The 24,607-nt window shown below is 39.1% G+C and overlaps 1 protein-coding gene across 4 annotated transcripts in view; it reads right to left on the reverse strand.

Annotated features, from left to right (window-relative positions):
- Positions 1 to 1,446: 1,446 nt before the first annotated feature.
- The window catches only part of Rbbp6 (RB binding protein 6, ubiquitin ligase), a 32,121-nt gene continuing 8,960 nt past the window's right edge, over positions 1,447 to 24,607 (reverse strand). Inside the window, exons 4-19 of one of the 4 annotated variants that reach the window (XM_032892718.1) lie at positions 20,412 to 20,456; positions 18,402 to 18,490; positions 18,187 to 18,286; positions 17,698 to 17,837; positions 15,724 to 15,837; positions 14,718 to 14,890; positions 13,710 to 13,813; positions 13,259 to 13,596; positions 11,570 to 11,666; positions 11,362 to 11,440; positions 11,215 to 11,269; positions 8,863 to 8,931; positions 6,713 to 7,075; positions 6,320 to 6,421; positions 3,749 to 5,494; positions 1,447 to 3,421 (exon numbers count right to left, since the gene is read on the reverse strand). In XM_032892718.1, the coding sequence (XP_032748609.1) occupies positions 1,855 to 3,421; positions 3,749 to 5,494; positions 6,320 to 6,421; positions 6,713 to 7,075; positions 8,863 to 8,931; positions 11,215 to 11,269; positions 11,362 to 11,440; positions 11,570 to 11,666; positions 13,259 to 13,596; positions 13,710 to 13,813; positions 14,718 to 14,890; positions 15,724 to 15,837; positions 17,698 to 17,837; positions 18,187 to 18,286; positions 18,402 to 18,490; positions 20,412 to 20,456 (5,181 nt within the window). In that variant the 3' untranslated portion in view covers positions 1,447 to 1,854. The remainder of the gene's footprint in view (positions 3,422 to 3,748; positions 5,495 to 6,319; positions 6,422 to 6,712; positions 7,076 to 8,862; positions 8,932 to 11,214; positions 11,270 to 11,361; positions 11,441 to 11,569; positions 11,667 to 13,258; positions 13,597 to 13,709; positions 13,814 to 14,717; positions 14,891 to 15,723; positions 15,838 to 17,697; positions 17,838 to 18,186; positions 18,287 to 18,401; positions 18,491 to 20,411; positions 20,457 to 24,607) is intronic. The other 3 variants (XM_032892719.1, XM_032892720.1, XM_032892721.1) reach the window with 3 other exon arrangements.

A 24,607-nucleotide genomic window follows, 5' to 3' on the forward strand; every position in this document is an offset into this window, starting at 1 on the left:
TGCCATCTCATTGTAGCATCTCACTGTAGAACACTGAAGTTACGGATGCACGCACAGCATCTAGACTTACTTGTGTTTTAAAGATTTGAACTCAAGTCCTCAGGCTTACGGAAGCACTTAACTCAGATTGAGCCGTGTCTCTAGCCTTTGCATGTTTCTGATGAACAACATTCAGCATATGAAAGAAACTAAGTTCAAACACCAACAAAGCTGGGAAACTGCTCTTCGTTGCAAAAGGAACAACACTTTGAGGTGATCGGTAGCCAGGAACCTGTTACAGGAGTGGAGCTGCAATTAAAGTGAAGGCTGGGTGAGCTTCAAGAATGAGCTCAATAATGTGAGTAACCAGTTCAGATTTGACAGTTCTGTGTACCAAATCTTTAGTCAGTGTGGGAAACAGGATCGAGTAGTAGATCTCATCAGTAGGAAGTAAGAATATAATCTTGCTGGACTACCTCCAATTAGAGGGAGTATGCTGCATGTGGGCATACATGGTCAGGACAGCTTAGCCCTGACACAGGTGTGTGCGCTCGACATCAGGGCAGAGCTGAGCTGCCCCAGCAAGGCTGAGCTGGCTCAAAGGCAGCATCTCTGGATGACTCCACATCTGCAGCACTAGTGTTACTTTGGCTCAGTGGTGGCAAGCGCTTGTTGCTCTTGCATAGGACCTGAATTTGGTTCCCAACATCCACATCAGGCAGCTCACAACTACCTGTGACTCCAGCTGGTTAGAGGGCGCCAATGCTCTCCTCTCCCTCCACGGACACACACACTTTAAAACAGAAAAAAGGGGGAGGGGTTATCACTTAGAATTTCAAATGGTAAAACACCACATTCAAGTGTCTTGACCCAAGCACCAGAGAACCAGCAATTATGTAAGTACCATGTACACGACACTCCAAGCACCTTGCTGCTAGATGTGCCTGCGTTTTGATTCCACCACCAAAACCCTCGGCTACTGCCCAGCACCTCAGGACAGCAGACTAGCAGTTTAACCATATGACCAGCCCTATCTTTGCCAGGTTCTCTAAAACCACATAACCTGCCCAAATCCTTGAGTGCCTTCACTGAGCTCCAGACAGACGTAGTAGTGAAGACCCCCTCCAGCCTCACAGTACATGCTTGGCAGCAGGACAGACAGTGAACACAGCCACACATTTTAAGCGGATTCTGTTTCATTAAGGAATTTAATACCAACCCAGAATTCCAAGAAAACCATACAGCTAGAACTGCCCAATTCCTCATCACTGAGAGTTAAGCACCCTGCCCTCCTTTTAGAAACCTAACTTCTAATTATTAAAAACAACGATCTTCCACCAGCCCCTCTGAAGTACATTTTCAACGTTGAGAATTTTGTCTAGTCAGCTTGACTTACAGGCTCAAAGGATCTTGGAAAGAGAAGAAATGAGACACTACTATCTTTAAATAACATACATTTTCAACAAGTGAAAAGTTTACTGAAAACTTTTATTGTAATCAAAAAGTGACATAACGGGGCTGTAATGAGTTCAGCAAATCATTCTGCTGATATTTTTGAACTGATATCAGCATTTGCCAGGCAATTAAAAAAATTCAAATGTGAAAATTTCACAGTAAACTCCACCCCAACTAATTAATGGTGGTTAAAAATAATAGGCCCTAGCAAAACCTCTCATGTTCCATGGTCACAACTCACAATTCTGTACAAAAGTTCGTTATAAAGCTCTGATGTAAAAATGAAATAATCAAGCAGCAAATACTTTAAGTGCAGCACAGGGTCTTCCATTCATTATTTACAAGGCTGGAATCTCTTTACATTATAACAGAATTTAATACAGATGACTTAGTAATTAAGTCAATTAAAACATCCGTCCTTCACACAGTGACAGATTTCACTTTTTGGTCATCTTTCTCCTTCTCCTTGTCTTTGTTCTTCTTCGCCTTCTTCTTCTTGTGTTTATGTTTCTGGCTCTTCTCCACATCACCGTCCACGCCTGCATGCTTCTTGTGCTTCTTGTGCTTTTTATGCTTCTTGTGCTTTTTCTTGTCTTTCTTCTTTTTCTTCTTTTTGCTGTCTTGGCTTTCTGCCGAGCTGGCACTGCTGCTGTGGCTCCGGGTCTGGCTGCCGGAAGGGCTATGACTTCTACTTGGACTAACACTGGGGCTACTTTGGCTCTGGCTCCTGTCTGCACCTGGCTGGCTGGCTGTTGCTACATTCAAGCTCTCTTTTGCTTTCTCTGTTGTTTTCTCTTTCAAGTCCTTGGAGACACTGGCAACAGCTTCTTCTTCCTTCACAGACACATTACTCTCACTATCGCTCTCGTTATAGTCTGGTTCAAAAGCAGCCTCATCAGTCTCTCTAGTTAGATCAGAGGAAAGCCTCGAGGAATGACTCAACTGGGGTTTTGGCTTGATGGTGCTCTTCTCAACCTGCCCAGCAGCCAGCTCCTTCTCCATGGGAGGGTCTGGCGGGTTGGGGATAGATGGCAGCTTGCTGCCACTGGACTCTTTCCCGTTCCGAGAAGCCTCAGCAGCATGCTTCTCCCGTTCCTTCCCCGCATTTTTGTCTACAGACTTTGTCTCCTCACATGAGCGTTTGGTTTCATAGGAGGCTTTATGATCATGAGGCTTTTTGTCTCTTGGGGGACTAGAATTACTTTTTTTTAACTCTGTCCCCTTTTTAGGTACATCTTTCTCCTCCCTCAGCTTACTTTTCTGTCCAGATAAAGAATCTTTACTCCGAGGAGGAGAGTCTTTTCTTCTTGCTAATTCACTTCTTTCGTCTCTTCGTTTGGAACTGGAATAATCTCTGCTGTCGTAGTCCGTTTTCTTGTCTCTACCAGGAGTGAAGTCTTTATTTGAGGAACCACGAACAGACTCATGCTTCTCTGAAGTCCTGGTCTCTTTGGAAGACTGAGAGAGATTCTTAAAATGTCCTTGCTCACTCAGGCGGTCCACAGTGCTCTCCTTGTCTGGCTGGATACTGGTCTTCCTCTTGTCAGGGTTGTCCTTCTCCGACCCTGAGTGATCCCGGTCCTTGGCTCTCCCCTTCTCACTGGACACAGAGCCCTTTGAGCTCCTGAGCTCATGCTGTATTACCTCATGGCTGACCTCCTTGGTAAGCTTCTGAATTTTCTCAGACTGCTCATTTTCTTTCTCAGTGCACTTAACTGTAGCTGATGGCTTAGTAGTGACATTTTTTATAATACTGGATGGTTTCCCTACACTCTGTATAGGCTGTGTGGTTCTAACATCATCTTCTTCTTCAGATTCAAAGTCATCTTTATCCCATTTGGACTGAGGAACCTGAATCATAATTATAACATCTTCTGCAGGCGCTGTATTATCATTATTATATTCCTCCATAGTTTTAATGACTGTTCTCTTTGTATCTGTCTTTTCTTCAGATTTCCTCACAGGACTGCCTCCAGTTGAGCTTGTACTAAAACAAATGAAACTTTTAATTAATAAAAAATTTATTTCTAATAAAACATTGGTAAGTAAATTTTTTTAAAAGTTAGCTTAAAATAGGATGTCATTTTAGCTTTAAAAAGTTCAATTATTCTGCCCTAAGAAAGACACACATAATCAAACTATACAAAAACCAATGTGGTTCACCTGTCCCAACTTGAAACAATGCTGCAAACCAGACTCATCTGTCTAATCCCCACGATGCAGACTCTTAAGAACATAAATGGATCAGATCAAATGATATAATTTCTTATAAAGGACACTCTCTGCTGTCACCCCCCCCCCCCAGCCTCCATACCTGGTGTAGTCCACAAGCGTGGAGCTGGGGCCTTCAGTCCCAGCTACTTTCCGTCTGGCCTTTCCCTTGACTTTTTCCTGTTTGATTTTGTTAGATGTTGACTCCAGTTTTTCAGAGGGTTCTTTTGTAGTAGATGGATTTTCTGCATTTCCAATTTTTTTTCCAGTTTCTCTATTGAGTTTAATTTTTTTGGCTGGGGTAGTTGATGATGCACTCTTGTCCTTTTCTGGGGTCCTTTCCAGCTTTTCAACATCACCTTCCATTTTCCGCTTTGGTGATGGTTTCACTATTTCTGTTCCTTCCACTTTAGAGATTTTCATTGAAGAGGACTCAAAATCTACACTCTTCTCTTCGGTTTTTCTCTTTCGTTTCTCTCCCTTGCTTTCAAGTAGTTTATTTTTCTCAGGCTTCTTGGCCTTCTCGTCCTTATTGGCTGGCTTTTCTGACTTGATGTCTTTGGAACAGTCCTTTTTTGCCTTCTCCTCCTTGACTGGCTTTGCCTCCTGGTGTTCTTTTGCAGATTTGGAGTGGGCTTTTCTAGGGGTTCCAGTGACCTTCTCATCCTTCTGAGATGAGGAAGGTTTTACAGAGTCGACCTTTGTAGCCTCCTCTTTGGCTTTTTTGAGTGGAGGTTCAGACCGAGGAGATTTTTCACGGTCTCCATCTACCTTGTCTTGGGGTCCTTTAGAAGGTTTTAAAACATTTTCTTTCTTGGCTGTAGCAGACCCATCACTTTTCCGTTTGGTCTTGTCACTTTTTACTTTTGGCTTATCCTTTTCTCTCTTGTCTTTTTCAGATACTGATTTGAAGGTGATAGATTCTGCATCCATTGGTTCATCCCTAACAGGTGTAGCATCGTCTCTGCTTGGGAGAACAAACAGTGCATCTGTCTTTGTTTCATCGATCCCTGAGGATTCCCTGGATTTCCTAGAAGTTTCCAGTAGCTCTGGGTTCAGGAAGCTCTCACTCTCTTCCCCCTTTCTTCGTTTCCTGTGTTTCTTATGCTTGTTTCCTTTGCCGTCTCCTGGAACATTTTCACTCTCCTTCTCTTTCGATTTTGGATTATCTTTTGGATTGTGACTATCTCTTGTCGAAAGCTTTTCTGGATAGTTGCCACCTAGATTTCTATTTCTATGACTTTGTCCAGCAACATAGTCTTCTCTGCGCCCTCTTGTAAAGGGTGAATTTCTGATATTAAGAGGTAAGAGTCTCTCTGGAGAAAAGTCCTCTCTGTTGGCCGAGGGTCTAGGCTGGGCTCCCACTGCGTACCCTTTGTAGTACTTCTCATACCACTCTCGGTATTTCCTCTCCCATTCCCGGTAGCGTTCTTTCTCAAATGGGTCTCTAAAGTCGACACTCCGCCCATAATAGGCTTTGATATCATAAGGGGGTGGAACTTCTCTGTATCTATTAAAATACTCACGCTCTGTTTCTCCTTGAGGTACATTGCGTTTAGTGGGAGACTGTCCCCTAAATGCTTGAGGAGATCTCGACCGTGAGTGGTATCGTCTATAGGGAGGTGACCTTGACCTAGATCGGTGGTATCCATGAGATCTGGACCGTGAACGGTAATTGCGGCTCTTGCCTCTGCCTCTCCTGGGGTATGGGGGTGACCGTGAATAGGAGCGAGAGTGTGAGCGGCTGAAGGACCGAGAGTAAGAGCGTGAACGTGTTGAGCCAGACCTTGACTTTGAGTAAGTGTATGAACTTCTTGAATACGATGACCCACTATAGGGAGATTTAGACCTAAAAACAAAAGCACAGTTGATGGTTGAGAAATATACATAAAGTAAAAATAGACAGTCTAGTATTCTTTTCTCACGGTTTTCTCTTTCTTTGCATCAAGTTTCATCTTAGATGATTAAAGAGGTGCAGTGACCTCGACTGGAATGGAATAAAGTACACAAGTCACTTAGTACAAAACAAAAGCCAAGGCTTGACATCAGAGTGGAGTGCATTAATGTACCGTGAGTTTTATGAGCTATTAACATCAAACAAATGCCAATTAAATTTAAATTTCACTTCCTGTCTGATTATTTAGGTAGGAATCTATTTTTTATCTTACACTAGCCAATAGTCTAGCTTTAAAAGGAACCACATTTTAAGTGTTAAGTCTAAAAAACAAAGTCTTTAAACAAGCTTCCAGGGAACTTCCATAACTGGTTTTTCTTTTCTAACAATCCAGCAAGGTGTATTCTACCACTACTTTTTATCGCACAGGTTAATGTTACAGCAAGAAGCTGCAGCCTATGGCAAAGGCCCTCAGAATACTCTCGGGCTAGTCCCCTATGTCTTTCCTTCCATAAACATTTCCCATTTATCTCATATTATGAATACCTTCAAGGGACAAGGACAACTTAGTCCCCATAAATGCTAGTTCTACACAATAGAATTTACACTGAGATTATTTTAATGGACATATTGGGGAATAAGCTACATCTCCTCCATTCTGTAAAACTAGACCGAATCAGAAAAATCTCCTAAGTGCAATGTTATTTATATCCATAGGTAATCCCTGGATATTCAAAGTCCCATTTGTAATTCTGTTGTGAAGGCTTGCAAAACACTAACCTGGAAAATGAGCGCCTACGCTCCTTTTGAATCTTTTTGTATTCCATCAATTCCTTAGCAAAATCATTTGTAAACTCATCTAGCTTGGACTTTTTCTTTTCCCTAGTAAAATAAAGTTAAAGAGTGAAAGTTAACAAAAACCATTTAAGAAAACTAACAAGACAAATGTAATTAGATCATGAATGAAATGAATGAAATTGCCATTAGTTTTCTACTTTAAAACTATGAATAACTAGGTATCCCTGAGGAAGTTGCTTGTATGGCTTTGGTTTAAATTTTAGGTGAATTTTCTTTACTAACTGGAAACACTGGAAAATGTTTCCAAAAATACCTATTTAATGTTATATCAGAAAATGAAAAAAGTGTATGGTAATTTCAAACTAAAATACTCACTCTTCCTTTAGTCGTCGCTGCTCTCTATAGAATTCTTCCCTGGACAAAGGAGGTGCTTGTGTTGTAGGGATGGTATTTGAATGGGCAGTCTGCACTCCTGATGATACCCAAGGTGTTGATATATTGGCAGGAGCTGGCGGGAACCCTGGAGGAGGGACACTATATCCTGCTGGTGGAGGCTGGCCAGGAGGAAACTGAGGAGAAAACTGTGGGGGAGGTACACCTGGAGGAAGAGGAAGTGTATGGGGAGGAGGTGGATACAAAGGAGGTGGTGGGACAGGCACAAAGACTGGAGTTGCTGGTAGTGATGGGCCTTGAGTCCTCTGTGATCGTTCGCTGTGGTGTCGCCCGCGGTTTATACTTCTGGAGAGATAAATTCCAAGGTATTAAACCTTTACATTAAATTCGTCTTTGACAAATGAGGTTTTCTTTTTCTGTTTATAATTATTTTCCAAAGTGCAAAAATGGAATAGAATCAACTACTTCAGTACAAATGCAATGAAGGTGTTATTTGTATACATTAACCCTACAGGACAGGTATGGTGATATAGGTCTACAGTCTCAAGCCTTTTGAGACCAGCTTGGGTAACATACCAAGAACTTGGCTAAATATAAAAACCTCTCAACAACCTTATTTCAAAATCCTGGACCCTCTGCAAGAGTGCAAGTGCTCTTAACCACTGAACTACCTCTCCAGCTCCCAAGGTACTAATTTTTAAAGGTCTTTATCAACTGACAGCAAACGTATTTGGAAGGAAGTGACAGGTTAATATACCTGTGACCTAGTTCTCCCCCAGATACTTTTCTAGACTCAAAGTTTACATTAACAAAAAAAACAAAAAACCCCACTGTAACTTCCTTTTGGAAGAAGTGGGTGAAACTAAACAAAACAGAATCATACTAATTCTAGTATTTGTAATTAAAACTGAAGATATCAACATTTTCCCCCAAAAAAGGTTAAACAAAAAAGGTTAACAGTGCTAAAGTGTCTGAATTGTCTCAAAGAATTTGAATGCTTTTGCTAAACAAATTGAGCAGGTGGTATGGAAGGCAGGTGTTCAGACTTGTCTGCTCAGAACTATATCTACGATTCAGTACACATCCCCTTTGCTCAATGCAATCTGCCATGAGATTGGCAATTCTGAGTGGCCCACTAGAAGATCAGTCATAGCCTTTATCAAGCTTGGAAATTTCTGCATCCTGATTTAAATAACTATCACCATATAAAACCTAAGATTCTTAAGTTAACATTGTGAGAGTAAGAGCCCTAAACAAATCTCCTGGTCTCTTCTTATGGAAAAGAGAAGGCGAGGAAAAATTGAGACAAAGAAACACAATGTTTTTCCCCATCTGGAAACTGAGCTAACTTTCATAAGCTGTATCCTGCCATGTGCCAATACAAACCAAGAAATCAGTGGAAGGAATTCAAAGAACAGAGTCTCAGGGACTCTGAGGAGATGGCTCAGTGAGTAGGTAAGGGTGCTTGCACAAGTACAGGGAGCAGAGCCCAAACCCTCAGCACCCACATAAAAAGCCAGGTGTGGCCATGTATTCCTACGTTTAACCCCAGTGTTGTGGGGGCAGAGACAGGCCGACTCCTAGGGCTTGCTGTTTCCCAGTCTAGCTCCAGTTTTAGTGAGCTACTTTTTCCCAAGAGTAAGGCAGGGAGTGACAGAGCAGGGTACCTGACATCCTTCTTGGACCTCTATAAGCATGTATTCTCATATACACAGGAGTGTACATACCAAAATGTAACTTTTCTATGTTTTTCTATTTCCATCCCTCCTTCCTGGTCTTTTTAAGTCATGCAAACTAGCTTCTAACTCAACAATCTTCCTGCCTCAGCCTCCCTGGGATTATAGTTGTGCTCTAAACCTCTCAATAAAGAGTTTTTGTAAACAAACCTTCAAATGAGACTTTATTCTGCATCTGGATCCTAGGGATTACACCTAGGGCCTTATACAGGCCAGGCAAGAAGAAACTAACCACTGAACTGTAACTCCCAGTTCCCAAATTGAAGGATCACTAGAAAAAACTTATTAAGAGAAAGAAGGAGAGCAAATAACCACTCCTTCCTTACCACTCCAGAGTTTTCTTTGTATATTTCCCAGTGCTATGGGGTTCTTTTCTAAGAGTTTTAGCATGCTTACCTGTAACAGCTTCTTTCTCCTCTTCTAATTTGCTGTGGTGGGGAAACCAGGTACCCAAGTTTGTTGGAACTGTGAAAGGTTTAAAACAAAACAGAACTGAGTATTTATTTTTCTTAGGTGTAACGTATCATTATTACAGTACATTATAACCAGTCAGTGCATTTTAACTTGCTTTGAAGTTTCCTCATCTTAAACTTAATTATATAATTTTAGTGTTTAGCAAGGCTCTATGTAGGTATCTCACATGCTCAAGTAGAATACTTTTTGAGTGCAAACAATGAGAAAATAGAAGTTGAAGAGAAACCTGTACACTCACAGTCCTGTACCCAGTAACGATGCCAACTCCACTGTGTCTGTCCCTACATCCACACACAGGTGCACCTGTCTCTAAACTTCATATGCTTTCTTTTTTTTTTTTTCTTTCTGGTTTTGTGTTTTTATTGGGGTTTATTATAGGCAGGAGGAACTGCCACCATAAAGTATGCCCCTCCCACCAAGCAGGTCCATTCTAATCCTCCTCCTGTGCCTTCTGCAACTTTTTCTTTTTCTTTGTGCTGTTCTTTGTGCAGCTAGCAGCAGCCTCAGGCTCCTCAGAGAATTCCCTTTTCTTCTGAGGGGCATATGCTTTCTAACGATATGTTCTACTAGCCTCTCATCAGTCTATTTTCTCTACAAGAAATTTGGTTTATCTTTTCAAACAAAAGAAAACAAAATTTAGTATGTAAGTTTCATAGAAACGTCTATGTAATTCATAGAAATAAATCAGAATATTAATTTAAAAAATACTTGAATTTATGTGTATGAGCATTCTGCCTACATGTATGTCTGTGTACCAGGTCCATGCAAATGGTAGCTGCAGAGTTTCAGAGAGGGCATTAGATACCCTAGAGCTGAGATAAAGACAGTTGTGGGTGCTGGGAACCAAATCCAGGTCCTCTTGGAGATGAAATGCTCTTAATTACTTAGTCATCTCTCCAGACCAAATATAATAATTTTTAATGCCATAAAGCATCAGAAAAGTCACATCCTATAGATTTTAATAACTATTAACAAGTCAGAAAAAAATGAGATTAATGTGGTAGACATTAATCTTACAATGTTTTTATTTACTAAATTGAATTTTGATCATCCAAATTAAGACAGAAAAGAGTTCAACTGTTTAAAAAAGTGAAGAATCTAGAAAATTTAAATATGGGATCAATTTACTAATTTGAGGTCCTATCAAGATCCAAATGTACTAAATGCAGAAAAGAACTTAAAAGTTTGTTATTTCATTGTTTTGGAAAAGAATTGCAATGTGACCTCTGAAATGGGTTTAAAGTTCATGAGCCCATTTATTGTGGACTTTCGAGATTTTTCAGATAGCAATCTGAAATATTTGTAGACAGCATAAAAGTACTGGAAGAATTAAGAAAATGGTGTTGTGAACACATAAAGTGTGATTAAAAGTCTATTTTATTGTTTCTTTCTAAACCACAAAATATCTAAAGTTAAAATTTATTGAACTCCATAGACAATACACAGCACCATCTGGTCAAGAGAAGTCAAGATGCAGCATCAGATCAAGACTGGATAAGATTGATCATTATGCACACAGTGCCACTGTGACTCTGAAGGTGGCTTCTGTTGGGAAAGGCTACACAGCACGCACCTAAGACTGCTGCTGCTCTCTATATGCAGCTTGCCTTTGCTCAACTGGCTATCAGATACTTTCACCATATAGAACCAACTATGTTACTAGGGGAAGTTCAGTCAATACACTGGGGAGTCAAAAATAATGGGCGGGTAGCAAAGCTCCAGAACAGAATATGTTCCTAACTCCCTGTCCTGAAGCCCTGCACTCAATTCCTAGTAACACACACCATACACACATCCATATATACATACACACATCCATACACAGACTTATGTGTACATTTTCTCTTGTATAAATTTGTCTCCAACCAAGCTTTTCAAACAGCATTATTTTCAGAAAATAATTCAACATATAAATCTGAATTTGTGTTCTAAAAACTATCTACTAGGACTGGAGAGATGACTCAGTGGTTAAGAGCACTAACTGCTCCTCCAGAGGTCCTGAGTTCAAATCCCAACAACCACATAGTGGGGGTCACAACCATCTGTAATGGGATCTGATGCCCTCTTCTGGTGTGCGTCTGAAGTCAGCTGCAGTGTACTCATATAAATAAAAATAAATAAATCTTTAAAGACAAAAACAAAAACAACCCTGTACTAATCTGGCATATTTAAAGAAGTTTACAATAAAAAGCATTCAGCAAGAGCCTGTCTAATATGAAGTTGCCACATTTTAGTTCAAAGGCAAGTATCTGAGGTTATTTTGAATATACTTACTGTTCCCAACCTGGTCGACCACCACCTGGACGAGCAGCATTTATTCTTACTGGACCTTATAAACAAAACAAAAATGATGAATAAGAAATTCAATGTTATTTATTTCCTAAAGGGAAAAAGATCCAAATCAAAATTAATTTTACTCACCAGTTGTGGGTATTAACTGTCCATGCAATAATGACTGTCCCAACAAAGATGGAGTTCCAAGGACTGGCACCTGGTAACCCTTTAGGAATAAGCACATACACACAAAACAAGAATAGTTAAAGTTTTAAAAAGTCAAAGCAAAAATGAAAAAAAAAAGTATATTGTTAAAAAAAAAACAACCCTACATTATAAAGGCAGTACAGTCTACCTTTTCTTCCATAAGAGCAGTAATAGCAATTGAGGACGCTCCCTTTGAGTGTTCTGATGCAAGGGCGGCAGCTGGTAATAGTTTATTATCAGAATCCCTAGAAAACAGTGTAACATAAGAAAACGTCACCATAGTGGATGATGATGAGTAAAATGACAACTATCAGTAATATTGCTTATCTATTATATCTATACCCAGCATTATGAGTTAGTGATAATGATTGTATATGAGGAAAGTCAAAGGCCTGGGCCGGTAAAGAGCTCTCCGTGCATAACATAAGTGGTGGGCCAGCGAGATGCTTTAGGAGGAGGCATTCCATGCAGACCTAACAACAGAAACTCGACCCTCAAGCCCTACAAGATGGCACTAGAGAATCAAGTCCCTATAGTTGTCCTCTATCTCTACCCACATAGCTGGGGTTGCCACACTCCTGCATATACACTAAAAAAAGATGGAATTGCCTGAAAAAATACTACATACGATACATATGATAGAAAAATAAGTGCAGAAATATAAAACTTCAAAATATTGCTACTCTTTAATATAGTTTCTCATGTTGTGACCTCCAAACATAAAATTATTTGTTAATCCTTCCTAAGTATAATTTTGCTTCTGTTATGAATCATAATGCAAATAACTGTGTTTTCCAGTGGTCTTAGGCAACCTGTGAAAGGGTCAGTCAACTTCCAAAGAGGTTTCAACCCACAAGTTAAGAACCAATCACTGCTCTAAGAGCAGTCTTTGTATTATTTCCTTTACTGATTAAATAAAGGCTAAACTCGAACAGTGGGTATTTTTATATATGTAAAGGTTTCACCTTTAAAATTTTCTTTCAGTATCTATGAAACAGAACCTGACACCTGTGTTTTGTTAGATTTTTATGTAAATAACTGCTCTATCTGCATGTACACCTGCACGCCAGAAGAGGGCATCAGATCCCAGGCTACATGGTTGTGAGCTACCATGTGGTTGCCTGAAAATTGAACTCAGAACCTCTGGAAGAACAGACAATACTCTTAACTACCGAGCCATCTTTCCAGTCCCCAAAGCTGGCTAGTTGTTAAGAGAATGCATGTGTTAGTGGACCACAAAATCCACTGTTGCTTTCAGGAGGTCACCACAACTTATTCTTTCTTTCTTCCCATCCCCCTTCCCTATGGTCTTTCTAGATACGATTTTTCTGTGAAGCCCTGGCTGTTCTGGAAGTCAGAAATCCTCCTGCCTTTTCCTCCTGAGTCATGGGATTGAACACATGTGCCGCCACTGCTAGGCTAAAATTTAGTATTTTAGTAAGCACAGGGGTCCATTAAAGAAGGTGATACTTTAGGGGCTGGAGAGAGAGATCTGAGGTTAAGAGCATCACTTGCTGTTCTAGGACCCAGGCTTTATTCCCGGCACTCATATAACAGCTCACAATCATCTGTAACTCAGTTCTAATTAAGGGTTCCAACACCCGCCTTTGCGACTGCAGACATAAATGCAGACAAAACACCCATACATATAAAAATAATAAAATTAGAAAAAAAAAAAACCTTTAAACTTAGCAACCAGGAAGGAGGCAGGCAGAGGTAAATCTCTGAATTTAGAGGCCAGATTGGGTCTACATAGTGAGACTGTACCTCAAAAATAATAACTATTATCAAAGGAAAATCCTTTTGTTTTCAATAATAAGACATATAGTAGACTTACCGAAAAGGCCCATCGGATTTTTCTGAGTGGACTGATATAGATACTGTTGCAGTTATATCAGGCACTGGAGCTGGGGCAGAAGATGGATTGCCAGGCACGGAAGGAGCCAAGGAGGATGGATTTGAAGTTAACGAAGATATAGAGGGAGTTGAGTGAGCTGAGGAAGATGTCACTGGAATCATCAGAGGATCCTGCTGTCTTGATATGGGAGATCTCATCAGAGGTTGCAGGTTCCGCTGAATGAGTGGTCTTGGCGCTGATATTGGAGGTGGGGGTGGAGGTAACTGTTTTCGTAGTCTTTTTGTATAGCCAGTTTCATTTTTGAAGTTATTAACAGCCTATTATAGACATCAAACACAAAAATGCAGAATAAATAATGTATCACTCATTTCAATCGGTAAAAATGTTAAAGATTTTTTTTGTGTAAAAAAAAAAACAGTATAAAAGCTACCTGTCGTAAAAACTTGTTGGCAATTAAAGCATCAGGAGAAACATCATTTTGATGACATGTTGGACATGTATGCTCATCTGACTCCAGGAGTGCTGTCCTTATACCTATGTATGATAAGATGTTAAACATGAACTGGCACAGTAGCAACTTGGTGTTGACATAATGAATTAATGATACCTCCCAGGCCTAAACCATGAGACTGTCTCAAAAACAAACAAACAAAAAAAGTAACTTTATCGACATGATTGTGAGCTACTATGTGGTACTTGGAACTGAACTTGGGTCTGCTGAAACATCGGCCAGCACTTAATAGATGAGCCATCTCTCCAGTCCCAAACAGTTTTGAGACAAGGTCTCACGGTGTAACCCAGGCTGGCCTTGAACTCACAGATTTCCTTCTGACTCTACCTCCAAGTTAAATAAAAAAAAAATGCCACCATATATGGACCTCAAACAAATGTTTAAACAGGTATAAAATGTATTATATCAAATATTCATTTTTATTTAGCTGGCAATCAAAATATTATACAAAGAAAATAGAACTAGGTCTAGAAAGGAGTGACAAATTCTTTAGTTTTTAGTTTACTACTCTCACAGAGGACTGGGGTTCAGTTTCTAGAGCCTACATGACAGCTCGCCCATACCTGCTCTGTGGCTTCTAAGTCACCACACACACACACAGTACAGAGAAATACATGCAGGCAAAACAACCTCTCCTGTGTGTGTGTGTGTGTGTGTGTGTGTGTGTGTGTGTGTGTGTGTGTGTGTGTCTATCTGTCTGTCACACACACACACACACACACACACACACACACACACGTAAGGATCTTGTTAAAAAGTAATGGCAAAAGGTCAGGGCATATATTAACCTAAGGGTGGCTTAAGCTAGCTTAAGCTAAAAAATAAGTAAGTTAACAAAGGTAAAAAAGACCAGTTATTAAAATCAACCAACCATCCATCCACCCAAACATGAAATACACATCTTTACAAGGATTTCCAATCTCTTACACTCATCACAGTAACTGTTTCCACAGCAGGGAATGACAACAGCATCAGTCATAATGTCTTTGCAGATGAGGCACAAGAGCTCGTCTGGGATAGGATCATCTTCTTCTGAAGATGACGATGGCTCCTCTGGTAAGAAGGGTGGTTTCTCTTTCTTCCCAATTGCATAGGCCTCTCTGGAAAAGAGGTCCAGCATTTAAGACTGTCAGAAGGTAAAGGAGTCATGCTCTATGCTCAGTACACTGTATCATAACAGCAACACATGATTTCAGTACAATGACTGTGTAGACCAACATGTCTTTCGATGCTAGAAGGCAGTTATAGCTATACTATAGACACAGAACAGAATCACAAATAATTAAAAGTAAATGCTTAAAAGAAACTAAAAGGATCTTAGAATTCTTAACTCTAGGAAGTAAAGGCCAGGGATACATGTTAGGTTACCAGTATTTCTATGTGCCAGACATAGACAGAATTTGAATAAGAGAATACCCTAAATCAAGTTTTCCTTTACCAAATGTTTCTTTAAAAAAACCAAACAAAGAAACAAACAAAAAGACCAAAAACACCTTCGCCCACATTCTAGCATTCTGTAACAGCCATGCAGACACCAAGCTAATGTCCCATGTATTATCTATGACCAGGCCCTCAACCTGACTATATGATATGCTTGTAACTACTTTAAAAGATTAGTCTACTTAAGTCAATTAAACGTGATTTAATGATCATAATGCATTACACAAATATGAAAGAACACATCATTACACATTCTGGGTCCAGTGTTTTTGTAGAAATGATTTTTCTGGTGGTGGGAATTAAATATATCTAAGAACACACACAGAGTTTACTCTGAGACTTGCCTCTGCTGCTTCTACAACCCCCCCACTTCTCCATACTCCAAGTTGTAAAGCATAGGAATTCTTAGAGAGGAACCTTTGTCTCATTTAGGAACATGCTGTGCTCATCTCAGGGCTGAAATGAACAGTCTCGGCTGGATGGAGGAGGGTACCTTAGGTGTGTTATTTGTGTTGCAGCTGCTCCATAGACATCACCACGATTCCACAAATAAGTATCAATTTGCTTATGCCCCATTGTTCCCAATTTGTGAAAGAGGAGTCTCCCACTGCCCAAGAGAAAAGAAAAAAGGGAAAAACAAAAAGGAGGGAGGGGAAGAAAACAGAGGATAGAAAAAGAAACAGAAGAAGAGTCTGAGTTGCTTATCAGTGGTGTCAGTGGAAAGAGTGAATGTTTCATTTAAAATATTTGGGCTCCCATCTCTCCCCAGTATAGGCCGTGTGTCTAACACAAATGGGCTTTTCTCCCCCAGAACTCAAAAGCAATGAATTATTATTAGTTAGGGTTCACAGGTGATGCTAACTTTTCCAACACAAACTTCTATTCTTTAAGAACTTTTACATAATATAGATGAAGCAGTCTGCTCTTAAATTGACTGCAAAAATCAATTGCAATTTAAAATTGTTCCATAGCGTTTATGACATGTCTCTGAATTAGACAGATAGAGCATAACAACAGACTGCTATAAGATGAACCACAGAAAACTCAGGATGGTGGCTGATGAAGGCAGGAGTGAGCAGAGCCTGAGAGTGGGGCTGGAGTGGAGGACAATCATTCTTATTGAAAGCATCTGAATATCAGAGTACGCATACATCCCTAATGCTCCATGTGTTCAGCAGCAACCCCGCCTGCTCACCACACGACGCCTCAACAGTCGTGTGCAAAGCCGAGGAACTGACCTCTCACTTAGAACATGGACACCCAGCCTCTGAAGTGGAGTTACTCAAAGGATGTCCTAAGATCTCAACTTTGTGATCCTCTGCAAGGCTAGCTGAACAACGCAGAATCAGGATCTTATCACAATTTCTAAATAAAAACTGGAGGTTCATAGCATAGAATCTAGAATCACGCCCTAGAGGAACACCTAAAATCTACCTGTGTTCAAGCTGTGTGGAGAAGATAGTGAAGACAGCAGCCAACTACATTACTGAGAGCAGACCTTTAGAACACTAAAACACTGACTGCCAGACTGCCAGACCTTCCTGTTATTCCTTTGTCAAATACTGGCTTAGAAGGAGCCTAACAAAACGGCTCAGCAGGTAAACTGTTTGCCAGACTTCCTGTAAAGTTACAAGAGAACCAACTCCACAAAGGGGCGCGCTCTCTCTCTGTCTCTGTCTCACACACACATACACAGACACACATACACAGACACACATACACAGACACACACACACCACACACACACACAACCCTACTAAGAAGGAAAAAAAACTGGCTTAAAAATACAGTCTGAAAGCATATTAGAAATAGGCTCTAAGACTGGTCTGGTGGTACCTATACATTAACACCAACAATAGAAGGAAGGTCGAGGAACACATATTTGAGACTATCTTGTACTCCAAAGACTTGTTTCAAAAAGAGAAGAAAAAGAAAGAACACTAAGGCATTGTACAGAGCTGGCTGACCCAGTAGTTTGTGAACTAAGTCAGAGCGTAACTGAAGATGACGTGGTATAGCTAAACCTAGCCAGAGTCTCGGCATTTCAGCCCTGCCTGGCATTTACACTGCCTTGGTATCTCACTGCACTTTCACTCCTAAACATTTGTTTCTCACAGTGATTACATGTTTTATTCACTTAGGAAATGGAAACAGCTTATGTTAAGATAATGTAGGAGCATGTATGAGAATGAGGAAGAAAGAAATGACAGAAAGAAAAAAAATCAGAAGACTACAAGGGAAGTGGCACTCACTAATGACAAAAATCCCCAAATTCATTTGAAATTTGCATAAATGGAGCAGACTGCAGCCTCTCAGAATTAACACAGACATGTAACATGTGGAGATGAACAATTCTGGAATGGAAACTTCCCAAGGAAACCAAGTAGCCAAGTTATTAGCCCAAGTGTGAAACACTATACCCTGGGACTGCCTGGTCCCCACAGGTCACAGCTAGCTGCATACTTACGCATCTATAGTCGGTATTGCGTATTTTCCAGTGTTCGTAAGCATTGCGCCTTTCATGTTAGGATCTTTCACTTCCATCATAAAACTTCTAGGAATTCCAGTGCTCTTTTTGATCCTAGGACCAGATTCAAAGTTCTTATCCTATACGGAGGAAGCAAGAGGAAAGGAAGACAAAACAGTCTTTAGTAATGTCTGTGCACACCTCACACAGTGCTTCTCACTGACTTTGACTTGTATGCCTCATACACAGGAACTCAGTTAGTTCTCAGAATTGCCATGTGAGCTAAGTACTAATCGCCTCTATTTCAGAGAAAATGAGACTTAGGGACAAGGAACATGCTCTATTCAACAAGACAGCCTTGGACCTGGCAGCCTGGACTCCAGAAGTTGTGCTCATCTACCAGATTAAAGGGGAGCTTGACCATGGTAAATACAGTTAAGAGATGACTCTAAGAATAACAACACATATCAGTTTCTACATGGAACTTACCCCGTTTGTTGGGCAATTCTTAATATAATGACCAGGTTTACCACAACGAAAACAGGTATAAGACGGAGGTGGCGGGCCTACTAGAGTTTTCTTCATGTAACTGAAAAGGAAAAATAATTCATATGTACATAGACGCTTAGGAAAATAATGCTTCTGATTGTGGGGGCAGAAACACCCCAAAGTTCCTACTAACATAAAAATATTTATAAACTTACTTGATTGGGTCGTATTCATGGCCAGATTGCGACATCATTGCTTTAATTTTGTCTTCCTCAGAAGCATTGGCTTCAGCCAGATTGGCAGTCTGTTTAACAGGTAATTATTTGACACACACATTAGAAACACATTAAGACCACACAGCAAAGACAACACACGCATTCTACACAGAGCAGCATCTATCTAAGTGGGTTGTGCTCAATAGTAGGCACTGGGCATTCTGACATCACTATGCTGTCCAGGGGAGCAAGGGAGGCTGCACAAGTCCTTCTTGGGGGACTCAAACCTTAGACCTTGTCTGTACCTTACATTAAAGGCCAGGTGAGATTAAGGCAAAAGAGAAAACACATGTCAAACATTTAAAAGATTTCAAGTATCACAGCACTGAGACTATAATTTACATTTAGAACTTGGAAGGTAGGGGTGGGGTAAATAACATTACTACACACTACAAGGCTTTTTGGTTAGTGGTGTCTGATTGTACATTAAGTTCAAAGGTATGCATTAAGCATTCAAAAATTTAAACTATGGATAAGCCTTATGAACTTTTATTTTTAATAAATATAAGTCTGGATATAAACAGGGTCTAAGGGAGTGATTTTCTAGTAACCTGGATATTCAAGCATCTACTGCTCATACCAGCCACTCACTCACTCGGGTTTATCTTTACATTCATCCACAAAACAAGCAACCAGTTTTAACATTTTATTGTAATTTTAAATACACAGAATGCTTAATATTAACAGAACTTGGAACAACATTAACATTTACAGAAAACTGATTACAGATGTTCAACTAATTTGTTTGAACCTAAACATTATTTTACAAATAGATTAAAAAAAAAAGAAGAACCCAAACTTCCAAACCTTCCCGACTCCTCCCAGCCAATTAACAATAGTAGAAAAGAACGACACTCAACCCTTACAACACATAAAATAGCATCTACTATAAGCTGCCAAAGAGGTGACCTCTGTGCTAAACCACTTTACACTAGAAAATGGTAAGATGGCTCAGCCACACTATTTAGGATCATTACTTTGGTGTTTAGTTTTCTTAGGACTAGAGTTTAAGTAGCAATTTGTTATCAGGACATCTTTTAAGGATACATCCTAGAAAAAAGAACCCACGACTAAGTCAAGGATAAGACAGGGATATCACTAAAAGATAACGTCCCATTTTCTTTTCTGAAGTTGGCTATTAAATTGGACTTTACATTTCTTGATAGTAGGGGAAAAAAGATTTTTGGGAATCCTTTTGAGCCCTCAATTCTACCTGTTCTGTTCTTCTAAAGACACATTCTACAATCTAAAATATAGTCTTAAAAAAAAGAAAAAAGGATCCACCACTCGTGCTTTCAGCACACAGAAGATACACAGTATGGAGCATAAGTGCAAGCAACCTTGTCAAACAACATGGTGTATACAGTGATTGAAGGAGGTAACAAAGTGACCCTCTGCCAAACATACACACTCATATTCCTGCAAACAGCTTCACAAGTATACACAATTCACGTAGTCTGTGTTCAAACAAATTAGGTTGTTTAAATTGTTCTAATGCAGACAGACTACAAGTCTAAAGCATAAAGAAACAACTGTACCACATTTAAAATATTGACCTTGGTGGGATCAATTAAAAATTTCAAGAATTAAGCACGATCGTCCATGTAAAGGAAATCTTCTGTTTTGGCTATTCTAAAAGAAGTCCACATAATTCACAGCCAAAACCAGGGAATTCCTCCAGAATTATGTTAGTTTCCAGTGTCTAATTAAACAAAATGGTGTAAGGGGGGAAAAATGGTTAAGTGTAGCTTCTTGTGTTTCTTCAGTCTTGAAGATGAACCTTATCCAGGGGCTGACCAAGTTATCCCCTCTATCTTCTCAGGCCAGCATGGCCGTAACAATATGTACAATGCATTCACAAAATAATCCTCCCCCACCCATCTTTTAAAAAAAGTTTCACATGTTTAAAATGTTATAAAGACTTATATTTTCAAGAATATATATATATACCTTTGTAAGCTGGGCCAGAGAAATAGACGCAGAAGAGTCATCAATCTGTTCACAAAAAATTAAACACACATTCAAGTTCCACACTGAAAACAACTGAAAGTGATTATTTAGCCCCTAAAGTCACTTAATGTCAAATACTGGGCATTTTCTTACTTCTCTTAAGACTGTTAAATTTTGTTTGAAACCTGAAAATATGCTCAAGCTATTTTATCTTTTGTTTACACTTCATACCTAGTTTAAAAGGCTATGTACGATGTATGGAGGACTTAAAACAGTGAAAAGTTGGGGGACGATACGAACCCCATGTCTTTCTATGATCTCTAAAATTTGATAATGCTCACAACAATGTACAGTGCAAGAGAATTTTTTTTTAAAATAATCTTATTTTTTTCTGTAATTGTAAAAACAAGCAGCTCTTTAGGGCCCAGGTATTGCTATGAAGGTAACATCTCCCAGGCAATCCCTACTGTTTTCCGTTTTCAACATTAACTGCTCAGTCTGTCTGTCTCCCTATCCAAGAGTAACAACAGCTCCTCTTGTCAAGAAACCACAGGTTTCTTTATCAAGGCAAAAGACTGCTAAGCGAACTCCACCCCCAAACACACACCCCCAAAGAAAGAAAAAGGAAAAACAGAAAAGAAACCAAAAAGGTAACCTGGGAAAACATCAAAGAGCTGTCATACACAATGATAGATTTTAGTATTTGGAGAAGTCAATTGGGCAAGAATATATTAAGGACACAAGAGGGCTTTTAAAATGTATTTTAAGACGTTAATATTTTTAAAGCTCCTTCACTTGATCTCATTAAATGATTTTTTTAAGGTGCTTATCTGCAAAGGCATTTTTAGTAATTAACTTCTGGATAAAATATCCCTAAATCTCCTTATTTAGTGTCTTATTCAATGTTATAAGTTTCTCATGTTTCTGGTGAGAATTCTTTGGGATGGACAGACTCAATAGGATATCTGTCTCAAAGAAAATGTTTTCAAATATCCTTCTATAACACAAAAACTGAAATACAACAAGATTCATTATGAAGTCCTTTGCCAATATCCACTCTAGAACAAATTCAATAAATGCAGGAATTGTATTAGCTAAATTTAAGATGCATCTTAGCTAGCCATGGTGGTACCTGCCTATGAAGCTGAAGCAAGAGAACCATAAGTTCCAGAGCTGGGCTACAGAGTGGGCTTGAGGTCAGCATGACCTACGTGGCAAGACTCTGCCTCAAAATAAATCTTACAGATGTCTGGGTTCAGTCTGATGAGTATTACTGGGATGTTTATTTAAACAGATGTTCTTTGTTCCACACTTACGGACTGTAGGGTTCACTGTGTACCAAGCTTACATTTCTAATGTATAACTAAAAATACACAAGCAAAAGCTTTCTTGCTGCCTCTAAAAATTTTTTAAGGACTAATCTGAAGAAGCAGAAATTAGGAAAAAAATATAAATATCCTTATCCATAAGAAAGTCTAAGCTACTCAAGTTTCTTTGTACAGGGCTACATTTTAAATCACCAGGAATTACTCAGACAAGGGTCTGATTAACAGTTGCTGGAGCAATCAAATCTAACGTAATTCTGACCCTGTCACTTTCTTCCTCTTCTTTTATTATGAACTTCTTGAGTTCAAAGTGGTTTCCCACACAAACTGCATATTTGGTGTTCCCACCAAATAATCTCTATACTATCTAATGACCTTATAGACTAAGAGAGCAAATGTAGCAGGGCATTAAGACACAAGTAAAAAATGTTCACAAAGTTTGGCTGAAAAATTTAGGAATTTTTATTTCCTAAAACATAAATAGAAAGTGACTTCTCAGTAAAATTCTGTTAAACCTGCCATATTTATAAGATTTTAAAAAAATGATTACTACAGAGCTCACTGAAATTAACTCTCTTCTGTATTAGGGCCTTGTTTCTGGGAAATCTGTTTAGGCCAATTATATCTGAATGAAACTAAAAGAACCCAAACAATGTAATCACAATGTTTAGTTAGCAAGAACATCTAGCTTCGGAGTACCAGAGCAACATGGAAGGAAGGATGGCTAAGGTTTAGGAATAAACAGATAGTCATCTTTATCAGACTTGGCTTAAAATACCAAAAATGAACACGATACGTGGTGATCCACACTTGTTATATCAGCCCTTGCAAGGCTGAGGCAGGAGGACTGCCATGAGTTCAAGGCTGGCCTAGGCTGCATATCAAGTACCAGACCAGCTAGAGTTGCTAAACGGCAAGACCTTGGTGTCTTAAAAAAACAAACAAACAAAAGAACAAAAAAACAAAGTTGAGCATAATGGTACAAGCCTACAATCCCAGTACATGGGAGGTGAGGCAAAACTCGAGCGCTCAGGGGGGTAGCCTCCTATACAGAGGCTAGCCTGAGCTACAAGATCCAATCTCAAAATAAAAAAAATCCCAAGTATATGAACATACTCTTCCTAATCACAATTTTAAAATGTTGTCCAGGATCTCTATTTTGCTTGTTAATATGTATACCTAAACCATCCTTATTCCTAAGTTATGAGTACTAGTCAGTGAACATGTTTCCGTGATCCTGAATGTCAACAAAGCAGCAACCAAGCAAAAAAAGAGAGACAACAGATTATGTTATGTCTCCATCTCACTTAATTCTATCTAAAATTAAAACTGTTTAAGGCACTCAAAGGAAGAGAAATCTGAATAAGCTTACCATAAACTTTTTATAAATGTAATACAGACATGCCAGGGAACACACAAGGCTAAAAGAATGTTAACTTTATTTATGAACATGTGACTTGTGTTTATACACATGCTAATAAACAAAAAGGAAATAATTATTTTCAAGAAATAAAATTTCATCTGAATTAATTTAAATACTATATAAGAAGTTTATACAAATGTGTTACATTAGCTACTACAGTCACCGGGACAGTTTTCTAATTTGTGCTAGCATTTGGATACATAAAAATCAGTTTTAAACCAATCACCAGCAAAACAGAAACTTGGACAGTTTTTACAGCATTATGCTTTAAAAAACAAAAAACCCAAAGAATAAAAAAACAACCCCCTCCCCCCAAAAAACTCATTTATCCAAAAGTGGGGAAAACTCCCGAAACACTGACTTTTAATCTTTGAATCACTGTATTTAGTTAGACAGGAACTATAGCCCATATACTGTAGAGAACAAGTTCAAAGTTGAGATATTCTACTTATCATGTTTAAGATCCAATGATTCAAGGTTAGTGAAATGCCTCATACACAAACGTCAGTATTATTTTAAAAAGAGTAAAATGAAATAGCAAGCAATACCCCTGACTTCTAAATGAAGATTTCAAATACTGTGTTTTGTGTACAAGTATTAATTAAGCCTGAGCAGCAAAATGTTTATAGAGAACCATTAAATTTATAGACCCCAATTAAAACAGCCCTGTGTTCTACACCTGTCCCACAATTTAGAAGTGGTGCTTTTACTTAAAAGCTCAAAGTCAAAATAGTGTCACACTTTGGGTTAACCTGTAGTTATAAAAAGATGTTACCCCAGTTAACAGGGTTGCTTTTGATAAGATACAGCTTTCAATAATCTGTAACTAGTGAAGCAGTTTAGTATCTTCTGAGAAAGGGAAACTTTCTACTTTGAACAGACTAGCTTGTGTATGAACTGTATAAACCATGAGAATCACTGGCATGTTTATGCAGTCTGGGTGGTGGAGACGCAATTTCAGTCTGTTCTGTATAGTACACGGGTACACAAAGGACCGGTGCTCAAAGGCACCAAATAAATAAAGCAAGACTGAGTCTAAAGCTGCATCAGAGGTCTCTCAAAAGCTCTCTTCTATGTGTTTGCACTTGAAGAAAGGATCAAATAATGTAAGTTCTGCATGGTGCTAATCCATTTCTGAAAGCCATCAATTAGGCAAGGAAAAAAACCTAGTAAACTAAGTGAAACAACGTGGAAATGGCAAAATATACACTCCAAAACAATTTTTTATTGCAAGAAACAAAAAGCACAAAACAGCCTGTACATACATACAAAATGCTAACTATAGACAGACAGATGCAGAACATGTTGTCATGTTCTTCAGTGTTAAACCTACATCATCTAAAAAGGATCATACATTACTGTACAACAGTGTCATATAGGGAGAGTGCTGTCATATTTAATATGAAACAGTAAAGGGTACAAATTACCCATTTCTACAGAGTAACTGC

This window comes from Rattus rattus, chromosome 2 (genome assembly GCF_011064425.1).
Source record: "Rattus rattus isolate New Zealand chromosome 2, Rrattus_CSIRO_v1, whole genome shotgun sequence".
In the NCBI taxonomy this organism is placed as follows: Eukaryota; Metazoa; Chordata; class Mammalia; order Rodentia; family Muridae; genus Rattus; species Rattus rattus.